The sequence below is a fragment of the Cebus imitator genome, unplaced genomic scaffold (genome assembly GCF_001604975.1).
Source record: "Cebus imitator isolate Cc_AM_T3 unplaced genomic scaffold, Cebus_imitator-1.0 Scaffold116, whole genome shotgun sequence".
NCBI classification, from domain to species: domain Eukaryota; kingdom Metazoa; phylum Chordata; class Mammalia; order Primates; family Cebidae; genus Cebus; species Cebus imitator.
The window spans coordinates 2,703,948-2,723,214 of NW_016107431.1; the positions used below are offsets into that span (position 1 = coordinate 2,703,948).

The 19,267-nt window shown below is 31.9% G+C and overlaps 1 protein-coding gene across 6 annotated transcripts in view; it reads right to left on the reverse strand.

Annotated features, from left to right (window-relative positions):
• The window catches only part of EPHA7 (EPH receptor A7), a 181,493-nt gene that overhangs the window by 99,313 nt on the left and 62,913 nt on the right, over positions 1 to 19,267 (reverse strand). For 5 of the 6 annotated variants that reach the window (XM_017538877.2, XM_037742135.1, XM_017538879.2 and 2 more), the window contains exon 5: positions 18,495 to 18,830. In XM_017538877.2, the coding sequence (XP_017394366.1) occupies positions 18,495 to 18,830 (336 nt within the window). Of the gene's footprint in view, positions 1 to 4,435; positions 5,544 to 18,494; positions 18,831 to 19,267 lie in introns of those variants that run through there. The other variant, XM_037742136.1, reaches the window with a different exon arrangement.

The window sequence follows — 19,267 nt, forward strand, 5'->3', positions numbered from 1 at the left end:
GGAAAGGCTTCTCTTTTCTCCGTCTTTTCTTGTGTTTTACATTCTTCAGCTGCCTAATTCTCGCTTTTTAAATTTAATAGTTTGAAATAGTCTAAGCAGGGGGTATGTGTTAGTGTGTGTATACAATAACTTAAAAGCAATCAAATATATTAAATAAGAGAAAGACTTTCAGGTTCCTTGGAAGTTCCTACAAAGTTACACAACGGGATATTCTGCTTGTGATTTTTATGGCACCTCTGCAACATTAAAATTCAACTTTCTCTCCAAATCAGCATTCCAATAAATCTTACTTCTTTTTTGCCCAGTTTGGCTATAAATGGGCTTAAATTTCAAAAACAGATGTTCAGATATATTTAAAATTTCCTTAAAGTTATCAATTATACCTAAATATTTAATACTAATCAACAACAAAAATAGGTTATTTTTAATTCTCTTATGTGTTTAATAGAGATGGGATACAGAATATATCTTAAAAACTTAAACAGCTACAGAGTGTTGATCTTTAGACTCTTTTCAGTGTTACTCCTATAAAATAATTCTCTTCCAAAGTTATACTGTCTTACCCTCAAAACACAATATAAATTGAGTGCAATGATGGAAGAGATCCTGTAGTCTGACAGAGAAGAAAATCATATATATTATATATTATAATACATATTACATATCTCTATATTATACATCCCTCTTTATAGCTATATCTGTATCTATACCTAGAGAGATAATCAAATTTTATGTTAAATTAAATGAATATTAAATTTTGTACGTATATACATACACACACAATACTGTACCAACATTTTATCAAATAATGATTTCTCAAAGTGCACAGGAATAAAATATTTCATGAACACTTAGCATCATTTTTTAAAAACACAATACAAAAACTGGCAATAAAAATGTTTTTAATTTATTGGGAGATAGTGTCTTCAGAATTCAAAGTTCATTTTTAGAAACTGATTACATCTAATACAACTCATTAATTCCTGAAATTTTGCCCAACAATTGGTTTTTTAAAACGTCAACATTACTTGTTTAGAGAATAGCCAATGATTTATTATTCTTCTGTAGTCCTGGTTATTGAGAGGGCTACATATTGTGAGAGTGAAGACAACATTAATCTTGTATAATAATCTGTATTATTTTGTTACTTTTTCCAAAATTGTACTTTGTCACAGCTAAATTTATAGCATATAATACAATTCTACTACATCAACACCACTGACTCACAACTGCATGAGGTTTTTATTTTATAAAACACTTTTTAATGTATTGTTTCATGTAATACTGGGATTAACTAATAAGATAGAGAGATTGCATTACTTACCCAAGGTCAAAAAACAACTTACTTAACCTGGTATTCACACATTTTGATTCTAAATCCAGTGTCCAATTTCTCTGATATATCTTTTATGTCTATCTTTCTCTAGATTCATTATTACATAGAAACTGATTTTATTGTGATATTGAAAAATAATCCACTGGGCTCGGTACATTTACTCACTATGTAAACAGTCCAGGGAATACATATTTTTGGCATGTCAATACATTGAAAAAATCATATGTCTAAAGAATATATAAAAGAAAAGTTTGGGGAATGTTTCTAGTTAACAAGTAATCCCTAAATACTAAACTAGACCCTATTTATTTACTATGGAATGTGCAAATACTCTTCTCCTTTATATACAGTAGATTAATTACATTTGCCATATTTCAATTCAAAATGGTGTTACAGGGAACAATAACAATCACTGAGAAATATAAATTCTTGTGATTCAAAGATTCCAAAGGGAACTAAACATAGGGACAGATGTTAATAAGCCATAAACCCTTTGTTTAGCTATATATGCCTGATTATTAGGGGAAGTATATGTCAATACTATATAAACAAATAATTTTCTTTAAAAATGTATAATATGAATTCATATGTATTTATACCACATGATATACGTGTCTATGTATATATATATATATATGTGTGTGTATATGTGTGTGTATGTGTGCACATAAACTTTACTACAGAATTCACAATATTAGATCATTCAGCAACGAATCTTCCTGGCCAGTTTAAATTCTGATCTTACCTAGTGCGTGGTTTGTATACAATTATCATGAATATATCTAATCAAAATATTATTAAATTAGCACATCTTCATTCCAGAAATATTATGGGTACAGGTTGAGAATACCCAATCTAAAAATTTAAAATCCAAAATGCTGCAGAATGAAAAAATTTTGAGCACTGATATGATGCTCAGAGGAAATGCTCATTGGATCATTTTGGACTTTGTACTTTTAGACTGGGAATGCTAGACCAGTAAATATAATACAAATATTCCAAAAATCCAAAAAAAAAATTCAAAATCTGAAACACTTCTGGTCTCAAGCATTATGAATAAGGGATACTCAATCTGTAGTAAAATGTTCCTATATATAATTGCAACTAAACCAGTTTTTAAAAATTGAATATTTACTTCTAAATGACAAGGGAAATTAATAACTTAGATAGAAAAGTTCCATGTGATTTGTACAAAGAAATGTTAAATGTCTTAGGAATCCATACTATATGTTCCATTAAAATGTGTTCAATCATTTTTGTAAAAAATAAAAGGTCAAGTTAAAGTTATGCCTTAAGATAAAAAAAAACAAAGCTGTGTAAAGTTTGCTAGTGGAACACTTATAAAAGCAATCACAATCTATGGTTTTATGGAGATACAGGCGGTAGCTTGTGAGAGAACTCAGAGCAAGGGGCAGAGATCCATGGCCTTACCTGTATGGGGGTAACAGTGGAAACTGAAAAAGTACTCGTTTTTTCTCCTAGTACCATCAGTCCAAATTTTCCAAAATTCTTGCTGTGTAAACATTATAACCTACTTAGTCTATTGAAGATTGGACTGCCTTCTCTTCTGCAAATCAGACAATCTATATCTTAAAATAATGTCAGATATTTAGATCACTTTCAAACAGACAGCCAATCCATCTACTCTATATTTTAATTTGATTTTCTGAGAACCACCAGGATTTCTTAAAATATTCTCAGAGAAGTAAAATACTACACATACAGTAATCATAATTTCCAAATCTAAAAATCAAAAAACATTTATGCATTTTTGCACAAGAGTATAAAACAGACTACAACAGAAAGGCACATTGTATTTTGAAATTATTTTGAGAGAGAGAGAGAGAGAGAGAGAGAGAGAGAGAGAGTGTGTGTGTCTGTATGTGTAAACTAAGTTGTTAAGATCACTAACTTTGACATTAATCAGTGTGGGAAATTAAGGAATAAAAATTATGAAAATCAAAAGATGGGAATATAAAAATTGAGGTATCTGATAATTCAGAAGAAACAAAGTTGTAGAAAAGAGAGTATATAATTGAAGTTAAAATACAAGGCTAATTGTAAATATTTCTAATTTTATCTAACCATCTTTAACTCTAATTCACCTGAATTCATATAAACCTAGAATTCTGAACTAAACCAACATGCTGATGTTTAGGTGGTAGCTGTCGCCAAATTTACAGCAACAAGCTGATACAGATGTTAGTTACAGTTAATAATTCAGCACAGGTCCTCTACATACAAAATGACATGTAGATTGGTTACACCCGGAAGTGAATGGTGACTCAATTTTAATATCATTTTCATGATTACAAAAATCTATAGGTTTATTTGATTATGGAACTATATTTGTGATGCCAAATATAATGTATTCACAATATCTAAGAGAAAAAATTCATAGGCATACTTTCAAGATTTGGAAGGCCTCAGATCTCTTTCAGGGTCTGCCTGGTGAAAAAGACCCAAGATCCATTCAAGCACACATAATTCTGAAGGTCTGCCTGCCAGCAATAAAGACCGAAATTGGATACTTGGTGAGATTAATTACCTAGATAAGGCTTGATAATGCAAGTCAAATGGGAATGTAATTAAAGTGCACCTTCCATGAAAATTATTCATTGCTGATGGATCGGGTGACAGATAAATCAAAAGGCATTTTTTAAAAGCCTACAGGTTAACTTGAAGCAAGTCTTTCCTCTTTTTAAAACTCTGTAATTGCAGGTGTGGAATTCAGTCTTGCTGTCCTCTCCTCATCATGATACCATAAGACAAAAAGGTAGATTGTAATGTAATCTATTAGAAACATAAGCCAATAGAAAAACCATTAGGATCATAGTCACAAACAAAAGGTCAGCTAGACTGGAACCAGTTGGCTGGCAGCTTTCAGAAGAGCATATCACTCTATGCTCATAGTATAATGGGAATTGCAACCATAAAAGAAGACAAGTGATGAATTAATAAGTTTACTAGTCCCTAGGGTGCAATTCTTACAGATAAAGGCATGCTGGAGTAATCAAATACAGTTATAAATTAGATAAATCGAATGACATGGCACAAGTAGTATTTTACGTTGTCATTATTAAATAAAGTTTTCCTGAATGTACTGTTAATTCTTTATTGCCAATACATTTATTTACACTGTACAAACAATAAAAAAAATAGTTTTATAAGGATGGCAGGGTAATTTCAGTTACCCAGAAGGATACTATTTCTACATTGAGTTATCTTATACCTGATTATTATGCAACTAAGAGCAGAAAGATGAAAAAAAAAGTCCAATTAAAAGGTATTAGAAAATATGGCTTTACATGTTATTCATTTGCCTTCTCTAACTAATAAATATGCTGAACAAAAAAAAAAAAAAATGTCATCCAGCATACGGCATATGGAATTCACAAAAAATCAATTACTATTAGAAGAAATAATAATAACCTAAGCATAAAGGTTGAACAATTTTTGTTCTTTGGAAAATTTTCAATAATACTGATTTACTACAGTAATTACAAACCTTCAAATAGTTGTTTGACTTTTCCAAAAATGTATACTTTTTAATTTGAACTTGAAAAACATTCAAAATTTGAACTCAAATTCCTTCAACAATCTATCCCAGGATCACATAAAAATACTTCAAATTAAAACATAATCAAATTTGTATGATTACATGCAGTTAAAATAATTGCAAATGTTTTAAACTGATTTTAAGAAAGAAATATTTCTAAAATTGTTTTAAATAAAAATTTTACATAGTAGCTCTTTCTACACAGTGAAAAGTCCAGAAATAAAAAAAAAAACAAATACATGATGTAGATTTTAGATATGTAAATTGGATACACAGGGTTTGTGTTTGAAGTGCTATAAATTTAAGTGTATAAAAATACGTCTGTCAGAGAATTATCTGTTTATAGTTCTTCATTCCTAAAGGTTATGAATTAAAATTGAAAACAGCCATGGCAAACACCCAGTGCATATTATCAGGAGACATTGCTCTTCACATTCCTTTCAGGTTCCAGTTAGTAACTTAATCCCAGCCAAACTATAAAGTAAACTGTTCATGATTTGTCAGATTAGCTGATGCTTGTCCAGAAAAATGGTCTGCAAAAAGAGTCATCAGGACACTATAATTAAGATCCATTCAACCATTTCATCCTTGGATTGAAGAAAATAAGGAAACATCAAAGTAGGCAGACAGCAGTCTAGACGAGGTCAGCTAGCATATTTTCAAATATAACACCAGTGTTTAATGCAGCAGGTGTAGCCAAAGTCACTTACAAATTATATTAATATCCAATGTTAGTTGAAATAAGATTACAGCTTTCTGTTCTTTGTTCATATAATTTTCAAAGATAAAGGAAATATGACTAAAAATAAAAGATTTATCAGTATTAACAAATGTTGAACACAGCAAAAATAAAATTTCCTAATTTTTAGGTGGTTATACTTTTTTTTAAATTGGCAAGTACATGATTTGAGACGTAATTTAAAATCTACTAGAGAATGAAGAAGAGATATATGTGTATCTATCTATCATCTATCTATCATAATAGCCTCTCTATGAGAGGTGTATAAACAGTCATTGGATTTTACAGCTTTTAATATTAATGATACTACATTAGAGGAGAGATAGTTATAAACTCAGTTTATCTTTGTTGAATTAACATCTTTCCTTTTATGACCTTTATTTCTGAGTTTATCAGGTTATCAACACCGAAATTTATGTGAGGCTCTATTTGGGTACTTGGTGATGTCAGAGATGTGAGAAAATAGGATGAGATGTCAAAACAAGGAGAAAACAAGATTATGATAATATATTAGTAAAGAACAAAGGCAGTAATTTTTTCCAAACACAATTCAGACTCATTCTCTGTCTTAAAGCCTTTACCAGTCTGATAAATGTTGTATGAAATCAGCATAAAAAGTAATCTATTACAATTCAATTCAGCCATCATTGAGCTGAATATTACGTATGCCATAGTGTCAGGCTTTGCTTTTGACCATGGTAAATATCATTATGATATTTTCTTCCTTAAGTTATCTAGCAAAAACTGTTTCTCAGGGCTCCAAATTTTCAAATCCAATGGATTTTCTTATGTCTTCATTCTATCAACCTCCTGTGACACTTGATTCTATGATTAGCTTAATGAGAAGATTTCCCTTCCTTTGGTAACTGTGACAGCCCTCTTATTCAACTGGCCTGGCCCCCCATTATTGGTTTTCGTCATGTGCTTCTGAAATTCTTCCAATTCTTAACCAGTGGTTTTCTCAAAACTTTTTTGTCAAACTTTTAAATTATATCTTCACTCCTCTTCTCAGGAAAGGGCACTCATTAACTCACCATCTATAGGCATATAATTCCTAAATCTATAACATTTAAGCCCTACCACGATTCTAATGCCCATTCTCTTAGGAATACATATGTACTCATAAAATGTATGAAGTTAAAGAACATGTATTTATTACTCTCTATATATGTCTATACACATAAATACATCAGCTCACAGTGGTATAGTCTGACATAACTGGAGTTAAGGGTGTTGAGTTTAAGAGTATTAGCAATGTTTGAATAATGCAATAGTGATATGGCTTAACTGGTTTTGTTTTTATTATCACATACAATTTCCATTATGAATGCTATACTCAGAAAATGTTCTGCATCTTTCTATATGCTGAAGTTAATGACAAAATATTAAAAATTAAGACACCAATTATCTGATGTCAACATGCTATGGATAATTAAGAACTGCATGCTCTACAGCTATGCTAATTGTTTTTCACAAATCTTCCTCTGTAGTCCTTGGGTCTTAAACAAGGCAAGCAGCTACACGTCTGTACGTACCTCTCTACCATGTACTTTGTCACAGAACATACATCATCTGCTCTGCTTTGTCCTTGATTAATTTTGTTGGGTTGAAGCAATTATCTCTCCCTTTGTGACTGACCTATTTGTAAATTAAGTGCAGGAAATTTGGGTAATTTTTTTCCCCAGGTTTTTACCTCTTAATTGATCTTTATTTATTGCTTACACTAGTACAAAGGGAACCAAAGTCGTAAAAACAGTTACAATTCAAGCAAGCAACAATCTTGATTTTGCAGTTGTAACTGACAGATCTGAAAAGCAAGATCTTGATAGTGTTCTCTCCTTTACCCTATTACTTGGATCAGTTGGTTAAAACTGTTAATGATTCTTGTGGATCAATGTCTTTTCCTTGCAGCTCTAATTTACTGCATTGGTGGATTAGTACAGATGGTTTTTTTTTTTTTTTTTTTTGGATGGCTCTGCATCATTCCACCAGATTGCTTGTCTGGATCAAATTTGCTTCAATTCATCACCAAGGAAGCAAGGGATAAAATAATCAACATTTATTCCCCCTGAACACATGTACTGAAAACAGAACAACGACTAAATTCTTGTGCAAATTTAAAGACAATCTCCTTTTGCCTACATTTCATAGCTTTCAAGGCTATGACCTTTAGCTGATTCAGGGCTGAAAATGGCGTATGTGATTGACAGTAGCAGTGCATAGGAATTGGGACTGGCAGGAAACCTAAATATAATTTAAACTTATGGACCCGCATTTTTACTACTGTTGTCATCATTATTACCAATTCATATTATGTGCCTTTGTCTTTACATGAATAATGTATGAAATTACTATCCATTGGCTTTTCATTCTCTGAAATGCAGCTTATTGATTTCTTGTTCTTAAATGAAATTTTTTTGAAACTGTATCTGTCTCCACAAAGCTTCTGCTTCAATAACACTTAGAGAAATGGGCATGATAGCTGGCTACGTAAAGATGAATGCACGACTCATGGATCAAAACCTGTTTTTACAATGAAACCAAGAAAATCAGCTAACTGGTTTCTGTCAAGGAAGGATGACCCAAAAACACTTCTTTAGTCAATGTACACTGGAAACCTAATACAAATGTGTTAGCTTGTATTCCTGGCACAGTATTACTATAACACAACATACTCATTATTTTTTATAATTTATAATTGTTTAGTACCTCCTGAAAAGGAGACTGAATTAAATATATATTTACCAAAGGGCATGCCCTGAAAAAACTTGCGTATATTATTTAAGTCTCTTCTGTTAACCTGCTTTTTAAATTTTTCCTGTAAAAGTAAAGAACAGGTCATCTGATTAGTGACATTTTACTTAAAACAAAGTATGTATATGTCACTTGAATAAACTTCTTTACCCTAAAGGCAAAGTGGCGATTCATTTGTAAATATTACTCTACTAGATGAATATTCGCCTCACTTACAATGTCTACCCTACGAACTTGCAGTTGCAAAATAAAGGATCTTCTATTAAGGGCAATATATGTAATAAGAATTACTTTATATAATTCCATCATTATGGACTATTCCAGGATAATGATCCTAATGGGAAGTCATATTTTTTGAAGAGGATGCTTAAATTTAGTAAATTACAAATTTACGCCTCCAAAACATAGAGCTATAAACACTTTTTTCTAAGAAAATCCTGAAATGGTACTCATGTCTTAATCATGCAGAATTTGCTGGTTTAAAATTGCCAAGAATTTGACAAACTTGCCCAAGCTTCAAAATGTAGGAACAAAATTTATAACAAATTTTGTATTGGATATTCTGTTACCACCAATGTTCTGTCACCTTCTACAATTTATTAGATGATTAACTGGCTCTGTTAAAACATAAAAACCTGTCTTGGACATTGAAAATAAAACATTACTATTGGTCATTCTGGTACTTACAAAGATACTGCACTAAACAAGTTTAGTACTTTTTTGAGGTGAAAAATCATAGACATGCATAAAATTTCTACAACTGTCATTTCCTGCCCCATAAATAAAAGTTTACATGCCTTAGCTGTCCTCATGCATATGGAAAACAAAGACTTTTCTTTAAAATAATAGGATGGAATCAAATTATCAGGGATGAGTATTAGTCTTCCTCTGCATTGGTTTCTGTAAGAAAATACCACAGACTAAGGAGCTTAAAACAGAAATCTGTTTTCTGACAGTTCTGAGGACTAGAAGTCCCAAGTCAATGTCCAGCAGATTTTAGTTTCTGCTGAAGCCTCTCTTTCTGGCTTGTGGATGGTCATCTTCTTGCTATGTGCTCAAACGGCCTTTCTCAGTGTAAGTGGAGGAGGGTCGAGAATACAGTTACATTGGGGGTTAGGGCTTCAGAATATGAATTTTGGGAGGACACAATTCCATTGCAGCAGGAGAATACCTGGGTTATTGCCAAAAATGAACGCTTACTTCCCAGGTATGTAAACATCGTCATTTACAAAATAGCAATTCAAAGATCAAAGAATTTAAGAAGCCTTAAATAGGAAATATGAGAAGCAACTTAAAACACCTGATACTAGGATTTTATCAAGTGTCTACAAAAAGCATGTCCATTAAACAGTATGCAGATCAATTTGTCATCATAACCTTAACAAAAGCCTAAATATTTCATTACAAATATTAACAATATTAGAAAAAGACAGATTCAGCAACTCAGAAAGATACTTGGACTAGAGATCAGGGAGTTGAGGTGGCAAGATAAAGGTGTGGGGATGAGAACAAAGGTTGTTTAGGGGCATTTCCTTATGTATGATCTCATTGAGAAGAGTCATAGCACAGCCATGCTGTAGACTTAAAGCTGTCACAAAGACAAAAAATACAAAAATATTAAAACCTAAATATATCAAACTATAAAAATATTAAAATAATGTATGAAAAGCTAATATTATGTTCCTGAGTACTAATGAAATCATCTCCAATCTGGATCTCTGTGCTTTTACATATTCAATGTTATATAAAAGATATAAATTCATTATATGTTCAGCAAGCTTTCAAAATATAAAGCATTACAAAAGTTTTCAAAGTTAAGGGTTATTTATACTTTTGTTTAATATTTCTGCCTAAATACTCCATTATGGCTGTAAACAGTTTAAGATTTTAAATGTATTTACAGTTTTAGGACAAAATTACAGAATGTATATCCTTGAAATTATTAGCTTATGTACTCATTGCATAATTTAAGCAACATTATATCATTTGAATTAAACTAATGTCTTCTATAACCACCTAGATAGCCTAAGAAATTCACTATTCATATTAGAGTATACAAAGAATTTATGTATTCAATCAACAAATATTTTACTAACCATCTACTCTGGGCCCAATATGTTAATGGGGTTAGAGAATATGATCAAAGGTACCACCATTTTCTTATAACATGAAGCCTAATAGGAAAGATAAACTTTTCACAACTAATATGTGAAGAATGTTACAAATATGATACACTTGCTATAAGACCATATCACAGAAACATGTAATTTTCTCTCAAACTTCCCTTATAAGTTTGGAATGTGAAGATACTGTGAAAGCATATGGGCCTTTATGTACAAAAGAATCAACATGTATTATAGTAAGCACCACATAAGTTCTGGTTATTAGTATTAATGTCAACATGGTAGTCTATTATCTAATTAAAATTTTATTAAAATACTATGTAAAACATCATCCTTTTGTATGTTTTAATTACCTACAGCCACTAAATAAAAATGTATCTATACATATGTTTTCATATTTATGGTGTCACAAAAATACTTAAATATTAAATAATTAAATTTCTAACACTCTAACATTATAACTTGTTTAAGCAAAGGATATGAATTACTAAAATGTCATGCCCTGTAGCATGAATTAGAATTACTAAATCTTGCACTTTTAAATGCCTCAGGTTTATAAAATGTCGAGATATTACAGAAACACATATTTTGAACAATTTACTGTTAAAGGAAACTCATTCCACTGATTTTCTGCTGCAGATGGCGTACATGTGCATATGAATGTATGTTTTAATAACAGTAACACTATCTCTACAAAATGGTTTCTGTTTTTTGTATTTATATCTTTTTAACCTATTGATGAAACAATTATATTTCTGTTTCACCCTGTAGAGAATATTGTGTTTAATATTATTTTATATCATCAGTAAATGTTCTCAAATAAGAAAATATGTTTTCTTAATCACATATTGCTTTAAAATATAAATCAATCTTATAAATTCCTAACAACTATAAAAATATACAAACTTAAGTGTTATTTGTTAAAAGACATGTAACTTGATGTGTATACACGAAATCATTGAAAAGAGACAATCTAAGTTAATTTATGAGAAAACAGTCACGGTCGAGTCACATTAATTCATGTGAATGAAGCTATATCTGACAAAGAAAATGACTGTTGGTTTTGTCTTTTTGGGGATAATTTTGCTTATATATAATGCTATATCATATGACTTAGGTTATATTTCATCTGGTACATTATATAAACATTACAAATCAAAGTAAAGTGAATACTAAAGCAAATCTTTATTTTGGCTGAGAAATTAGATCTGGGTATTGAAAAACAGAGGAAAATTAGTCAATTTAATATATGCAGGGCTGTTTTTAAAGTTTCCTGAAGAAGTGTAATAAAATAATAATGAGAAGACAAATGCTACATTTAGCAATGCTATCCCACAAAGGTTACATTTGTTAATATTCTCAGGAAATAATACTTCTTAGTAGGTCTCCTTTTCACTTAGCAGCTCTTATCACTGACCATTAAACCAATCTGCAAATTCTCATGTAATGGATTATGGGGCTATGTATTTAAAGATAGCACTCTATGATAAGATTGCATAAGCACAATAATTTTGAGGTAAGAAGTGTGCTTGATTGCAATCATCTGGGTCATCACTATATAATTTACCGTGTGAACTTTGTAAAGTCACACAATTGAACCCTCAACATTATACTTTTAAAATGGTAACAGTTCTTGTGTTAACAACTCCACAAATTTAGTTTAAATTTTAATATAATCGGTGTGATTGTCATATAGATCATTCATCCATACACAACAAAATTGATGATGGGGAAAAAAGTTCTTTCTGAGAGACTTCAAATAGACCTCTGAAGATAATTAAGATGTAACAAACCTGTATGTTCTGCACATGTACCCCAGAACTTAAAGTGTTAAATATTTTAATGTTTCTTTAAAGTATTAAAAACTTGAAGTATTGAATGAACAAAAAGATGTCTCCACACCATAATGCCAGATTCTTTGAAGCTTTCTCATATTTTCAGAAAATGTATTCTTTGTACATTTTTTCACAGTAATTAAGACTAGGCAGGAGAATTTTTTTTAACAAAGTACTATATGTAATACATCAAATGTGGAAGATACACAAAAATTAAAACAGGGTCAATCATGTTACTTGCTTGTTCAAAAACACTCAGGTTTCCCCCACTGTCTATCTAGAAAAGTCTCTTTTGCTAAAAATAAAATTTCCCACAAATCTTTATTCATCTAGTTCATACCATTATTCTATAAACACACCCTGAATGCTGCCCCTCTTATTCTTTTCATGATTTAACTACCTACAGTAGATGGTGTGATGGGCTGACCACATTCCTCTTAGAAAAGGTATGAAGAAATTATTTGCCCAGCTGCTGAGATATTTGCCAGAAAACAGGCCTCAGTTCCCTGCCTCATTTAGAATTTCCTTTCTGAAAAATAACACCTTGTTCCTTCCTAGGGAAAACTGCAACAAATGTCTGGACAACACAGACGTATAAAACTGTCATCTAGGGACAACCTGAGGGTTCATTACAGGTAGAGAGCTCCCCATGGAGTTGGCTGAGGATTCCAATGAGATTGCATCGCAGCTCAGCTCTGCTGTGCTCAGTTCTGCTTCTTTCTCTTCTGTCTGATGGTATTGATCCCAAAAATTCTTCCTAATAAAACTCGTGCATACTAATCTCCATCTAAGTATTTGCTTCCTGAGGAGCCCAACTTGAGAAACTATCGCTAACCTCTTTCAAGAGGTTTCAGTTTTCATCCTAACTCCTTCCCAGTGCTTTCCAGAGCATTATAAAAGTTATTCCCTTAAAAGCTATAGTACATGTATACAATTACTCAGATATTAAGAGTGTGCAGTGAATAGTGTAGCACAATGATATAGTTTGTACCAAACACTGAATGATTACTTTGTGTATTTAGTTATGGATATATGAAGAGCTCTGAGAGGTCTTCTGTCCCAAATCTCTCAGTTGCCTATGGGGACTATATGAGGCCAAAAAAAGTTAGGTGGCTCATCTTTGACACTCTTTTCATGCACTTTGTACATTTCAAAAAATACCAGGAACATAGTAAGTGTTCAATAAATAGTAATTTTTAAGTTATTGCTCTTACTACTATAATTGCTTCAGTACTGTAACATACCTTTTTATTTTGATAAATGTACCTGGAATTAAGCTATTAGCTCAACTTTTACAATATGTGGAGTCAAATAGTGTACCACTTGAGAAAATTCTAGTATAAAGAGGTAAAGTAACTTGTCTAAAAAATGTAATTATATCATCTAATATCAAATAATATATCTTTTCTATTAATGCCTAAATGCTTTCACTCTAGTATAATGATTTAATTTTTCTAGTTTTCCCACTGGCCTTAATTCCAAAACATTTTTTTTTTTACAGCTAGTATGCAGAGAGGGCTGTGTTTGATGGTGGTGACACAGATAAACATGACACAGTTCCTGATTTGAAGGATAATTGCTAAGTCCTCTATGTCCCTTTGAGGAGAAACCACATATTATAATTGCTTAAATAATCCCAGAGTGAATGAAGTATTAAAGAAAGAAACAGCATTTTTTTGAGTGATCTGTTTTTATTAACTTTCATACTTCTGCATACTATTTCTATGCTACTGTACTTACTCTCAGGACGGAAGGTAGTGGCAATTACCATGCTCTGATTAGAGAAGAGGGGTAGCATTCTTCAGGGCCTGGAATAGGGCTTACGTTTATACTCCTATTTTTATATCTGGCAAAGTCACATCCATTCTGAAACTCTAGATTGACTGGCATCTTTTCAGTAAGGGCTTTCATTTGTTCTCTGTTTTTTATTTTATTTTATTTTATTTCTTTTTTTTCTTTATTTTCATTTATTCTCTGAATGAATCATTCTTTCTTCAGTGCTTTTGTATTTTTTTCCCAATGTTGTTCTACAACATGTGTCACATTATAGTAAGGTGTTCTATTATTAGATATTTAAGAAAACAACTATTATTTGCCTTCCTATCCTTAGCATCCCCCATAGTGCTTGACATGTACTACATGCTTAGTATAGTTGGCCAAACTAATATTAAAAAGCAGCATTTAAATAGTGCTTAAGAATGGAATACTATGCAGCCATAAAAAAGAACAAGATTATATCCTTCGGAATGACATGGATGGAGCAGAAGGCCATTATTCTTAGCAAATTAACACAGGAACAGAAAACCAAATACCACATGTTCTCACTTATAAGTAGGAGCTAAATGATGAGAACACATGGACACAAAGAGGGAACAACATACACTGGGGTCTATTGGGGGTGGAGGGTGACAGGAAGGAGAAGATTAGGAAAAATAACTAAGGAGTACTAGCTTTAACACCTGAATGATGAAATAATCTATTCAACAAAGTCCCATGACACAAGTTTACCTATGTAACAAACCTACACACGTATTACTGAATTTAACATAAAAGGTTAAAAGAAGACATTTAAATATAAGGAAGAATAAGGATTATAATATCGTAAATTAAATACACATTTTCTCCCTACTTCCTCATCTAAAAAAAAAATCTCCCTTTTACATATGTTCATCTCTGTGACTTCAGTCTTAATAGGTCAATATAATTATTAACAAAACAGCAAGAGCAAAAATGTATGTTTCAGCCATCTTGTGTATGGTATGTTCATAAGTAAATATAAAAATTATATAAATATGAACATTAAAATATCATGCTTTTCAGTACAAGTCTATGTTAAAGCTAAAATCATTAGTTTACATAAGAACCTCAATCACAATATAATTGATAAATAGGTAACAGTCATATTTTTTACAGGCCAAACAAAATTAATTTCTCCCTCTTCCAAAGTTATAATACCTAACTTCCAATTCTGCACTTCCGTTATTTTCCCTCATGCTGCTGCAGATAAAGAAATTGGTGCATTTTGCCTTGACAAGTTCCAAAAGAGTTACATAAAAAGAGGACTAATTGGCATTCATTTTGCTATTCACTGCATTAGCATTTTTATGGCAATTTATGAGTTTTCTCTAATATCATCTCACTTAAAAGGATATACAAGAAGGTAGATATTATTTTATTCCCATTTTTTTTTCATGTGGAACTTTAGTGGTCCACCCAAAATGTAAATACCTCATAGTAGTGGAAACTAGAACTCAAGGCCTTTAATACCAATGGCCTGATTCCTCCCTTGTGAAAGGGAGGAAAGATGTTCAATACACTTCTACTCACACAAACACTGTTATAGGGTCTTGTGTTCTAAACTCTAAACATAAAAGGAACTACAAAGTGCACATACTACCTTTCAAGCACTGGCTGATTATGTGTTATCCTGACTCTCTACGCTTTCCCAGAAACAGGAAGTTCTCTTCATAAACCCTTTTATACTAGGCATTAGTGGAATGCTGAGGAGGAGGATAGCTAACCAGAAATATAGACTTAAATTCATTGTTGAAGTGATTGTAGCATAAACCAGTTTGGAAATGATGCTATTTGTTTAATGGAAAATGATAAGCTCAAGGGTTTTATAGGGTTCCTTGGATAGTTAGGAACTATCACCCCTCTTTAGGAAGATCAAAAACATGGTAATGGGGGAAGTGAGTATACTCATGTAATAGAACAATAATTACTAACAGATTCCAAATTTCCTCTGTTAGAAAAAGCTAACTGTAAATTCATGAGTTTTAGCATTTGATATGTAGTGAAGACTAGGCAATCATCAATTAGTATTTTAATATAAAAGTACAAACCTAGTTTTTTAACCTTTATTTATATGTTATTTAATAAAATTATATGTATTCTTTTAACCACTTATTGTTTTTATTGAGGTATAATTTGAATACTATAAAACGTATTCATTTTTTAATATGTGATTAAGTGATTTTAGTATATTTACAGGGTTGTACAACCATCACAATATAATTTTTGTACGTTTAAATCAACCTCCTCGACAAATAAAGCAACAAAAATACCTCCAGCCAACCTAGTTTGTTCTCAGCCAGAAGAGAATCAACATCCAAAGCCATTTTACATAATGTCTGTGAGATATTTGATTCAAGAAATTTACAGAAAATTGATAATATATTTAGCCTATATATTAACTTGAGAAATTAAACAATAGATATTTTAGGAACACAAAAAGACATCCGCAAAGTCGCCAATTTGGCAAACGCTATTTCAGCATCTCCTGGTTATACATTCTTTTAAAAAGTCACTTCTTGATATTAGCAGAAATAAAACATCATTCTAGCTTAGAACTAAGTTTCTATTAATACTTACAAAAAAAAAGAGAAAAAATAATAAGAAACAAAGCAAACAAAATACTTACAAAAGCAGCTGTTATGTCAAAATCATAAACCTAAAATGTTTCAGATCTACTCACTGCAAAGTTATGATGACAAATTTAAATATAAAACAACACAAGTGGAACTAATGACAGCAGTATTTTAAAAGAAATAGTTTAAATATTGCTAATAAAAGAGGTCAGCCCAAAACAAAATAGGTAAGTCTAGGTAATTGGTTAAATCAGTTATTTTTTGTCTAATTATTAAAGATTTACATTTCTAAGTTTTACCTTCAGATGTCTACTCTTAAATAGAAGATTTGATTGAAAGAGGCTTTAAAATAAGCATCAGAATGAAACCTTTAGAATAAAAACCCACTAATCTATTCAAAGTGGTAAACCTGAGATCATATACATAGTTTTCATTATGTAGATATAATTTAAATAGATAACAGTTTGTTAAAATTGTCATGGAAAGGAAGAATAGATCAGTCTGTGCCCAGGAATTTAGGATAATACTGATTGCTTTTAGACAGCCAGCCAAAGACCAAGAGGACCCCATTATAAGCTTATTACATTGTTCACACAACACAACACAATACTATAGTCAAGGCCCAATTTTAATATTGTTGATAAAATAGCTTTTGATTGCATTTACTACATAGCATCTATCTTCAGCAATAAGAATTTTTCAAAAGATTGAGAAAACCCCTAATTTCTGAGATTTTCTACAGCAATAAGATTTTTCTGAAGGTTTAGAAAGTTTCCAATTTGTATTTTCCAAAACACACTTAACCACAACAAAGAATAACTAAGGAGGGCTTCTCAAGTGCCAATGAGGAAAAAGTGAAAACTGCTTTTCAGCTCACCTAGAAGTTTACAATTATAATGGTTATGCCATTTCTTCTGAAATCTTCATGAAATCTGTCATTTATTCCAATATAAAAATGGAAATTAATATGATTACAAATCTGCTGATGAACTTAAAATTCCCTCATGCAAATTTAAATGCACACTTCTCATATACTAAAAAGATCATAGTCTAGGTAGTAAAAAAAAAATTGGAAACATTATGTGAGATAATGAAGTCAAGTCTTTCACTATTCCTAATTATAATGTAGATTATGATCACGAGCATACCAAACAAAAAGGTAAAACTGTGAATACATCCTTATTTCATTTTGACCAATATTTTTACTAACCTCATCAAGATCTTTCGGTGGAGTTATCTTATAGCAGTCTTAAGGGTTTACAATTTTATCTTTTTTTTTGAGGACAGAGTCTCTCCCTGTTGCCCAGGCTGGTACGCAGTGGTCCCAGGCTGGAGTGCCATGGTGCAATCTCAGCACACTGCAACCTCCGCCTCCTGGGTTCAAGTGATTCTCCTGCCTCAGCCTCCCAAGTAGCTGGGATTACAGATGCATGCCACCATGCCTGGCTGGTGTATTTTTAGTAGAGATGGGGTTTCACTATGCTGGCCAGGCTGCTCTTGAATTCCTGACCTCATGATATGCCCACCTCAGCCATCTAAAGTGCTGGGATTACAGGCATAGGCCACCACACCCAGCCAATTTCATCTCCTTTTGTTTACAGATCTCTGAAGATGTTAATGAGTATACTAATAATTTAACAAGCAACAAGAAAAGTTAAAGCTATAAATAATCAACAAACTGGAAATATCGAGTTCCGTGTAGAGAAACTAAATATTCAAGCAAGACACCTCACTTAAGCAGTCACATTCCATTCAGTGAAGATAAGCACAAGACATACCTGCTTGACCAGTGGTGATACTGACAGCCGCAAAGAGCCTCTGGGATCGGCTTAAGTCAGAAACTCCATTTACAGCTTCAACTTCAAAAGTATAATTAGCGTGGGCTAGCAGGTCCATGACAGTGACATAGTTGTCCTCTAATCCAGTCTGCTGGGGCATGTATCCAATGTTACTCCCACAGGGAACACATTCACCCTGCTCCCAACTGCACCGCTTACACAATATTCTGTAGGTCACATCATTTCTTCCCCCATTGTCTGCAGGAGGACTCCATTCCAAACTTACTGTGGTTTGGTTGATGTTGAAAATGAGGTTCTGTGGTGCAGATGGAGGCCCTTGGGAAACCAAGAATAAATAAATAAATAAGCAAAAGTAGAAAAAAAAAAAACAAAACATACAAACAGAAAGAGCAAAAGGATCTGTATGGGGCATTATGTTAGTGGCTCAATTACCAAAGAGAAAGAGAAATGAGTTGAAATGCTTTCTTTCATATAAACATTTCATTACCTTTACTAGAGAAGCTATATAAAAGCCTCCTTGAATTCACTTGGCAAGAGGCTTTATTTGTTTTCCTTTTAATATGTCAAAATGAAAACAGGATAACAACTGTCTTTGTACTTTTGCCACAGTCTTTAGCTATTTTTCTTCCAAGCAATTCAAACAGTATGGTTAATGCACCTAAAAAACCAGCTGTTCAGTAGTTTAAAAATAGTTCTCCTTTTAACCATAAAACGGGGAATACATTTATTCATTTTAATGTACTCAAGAATGA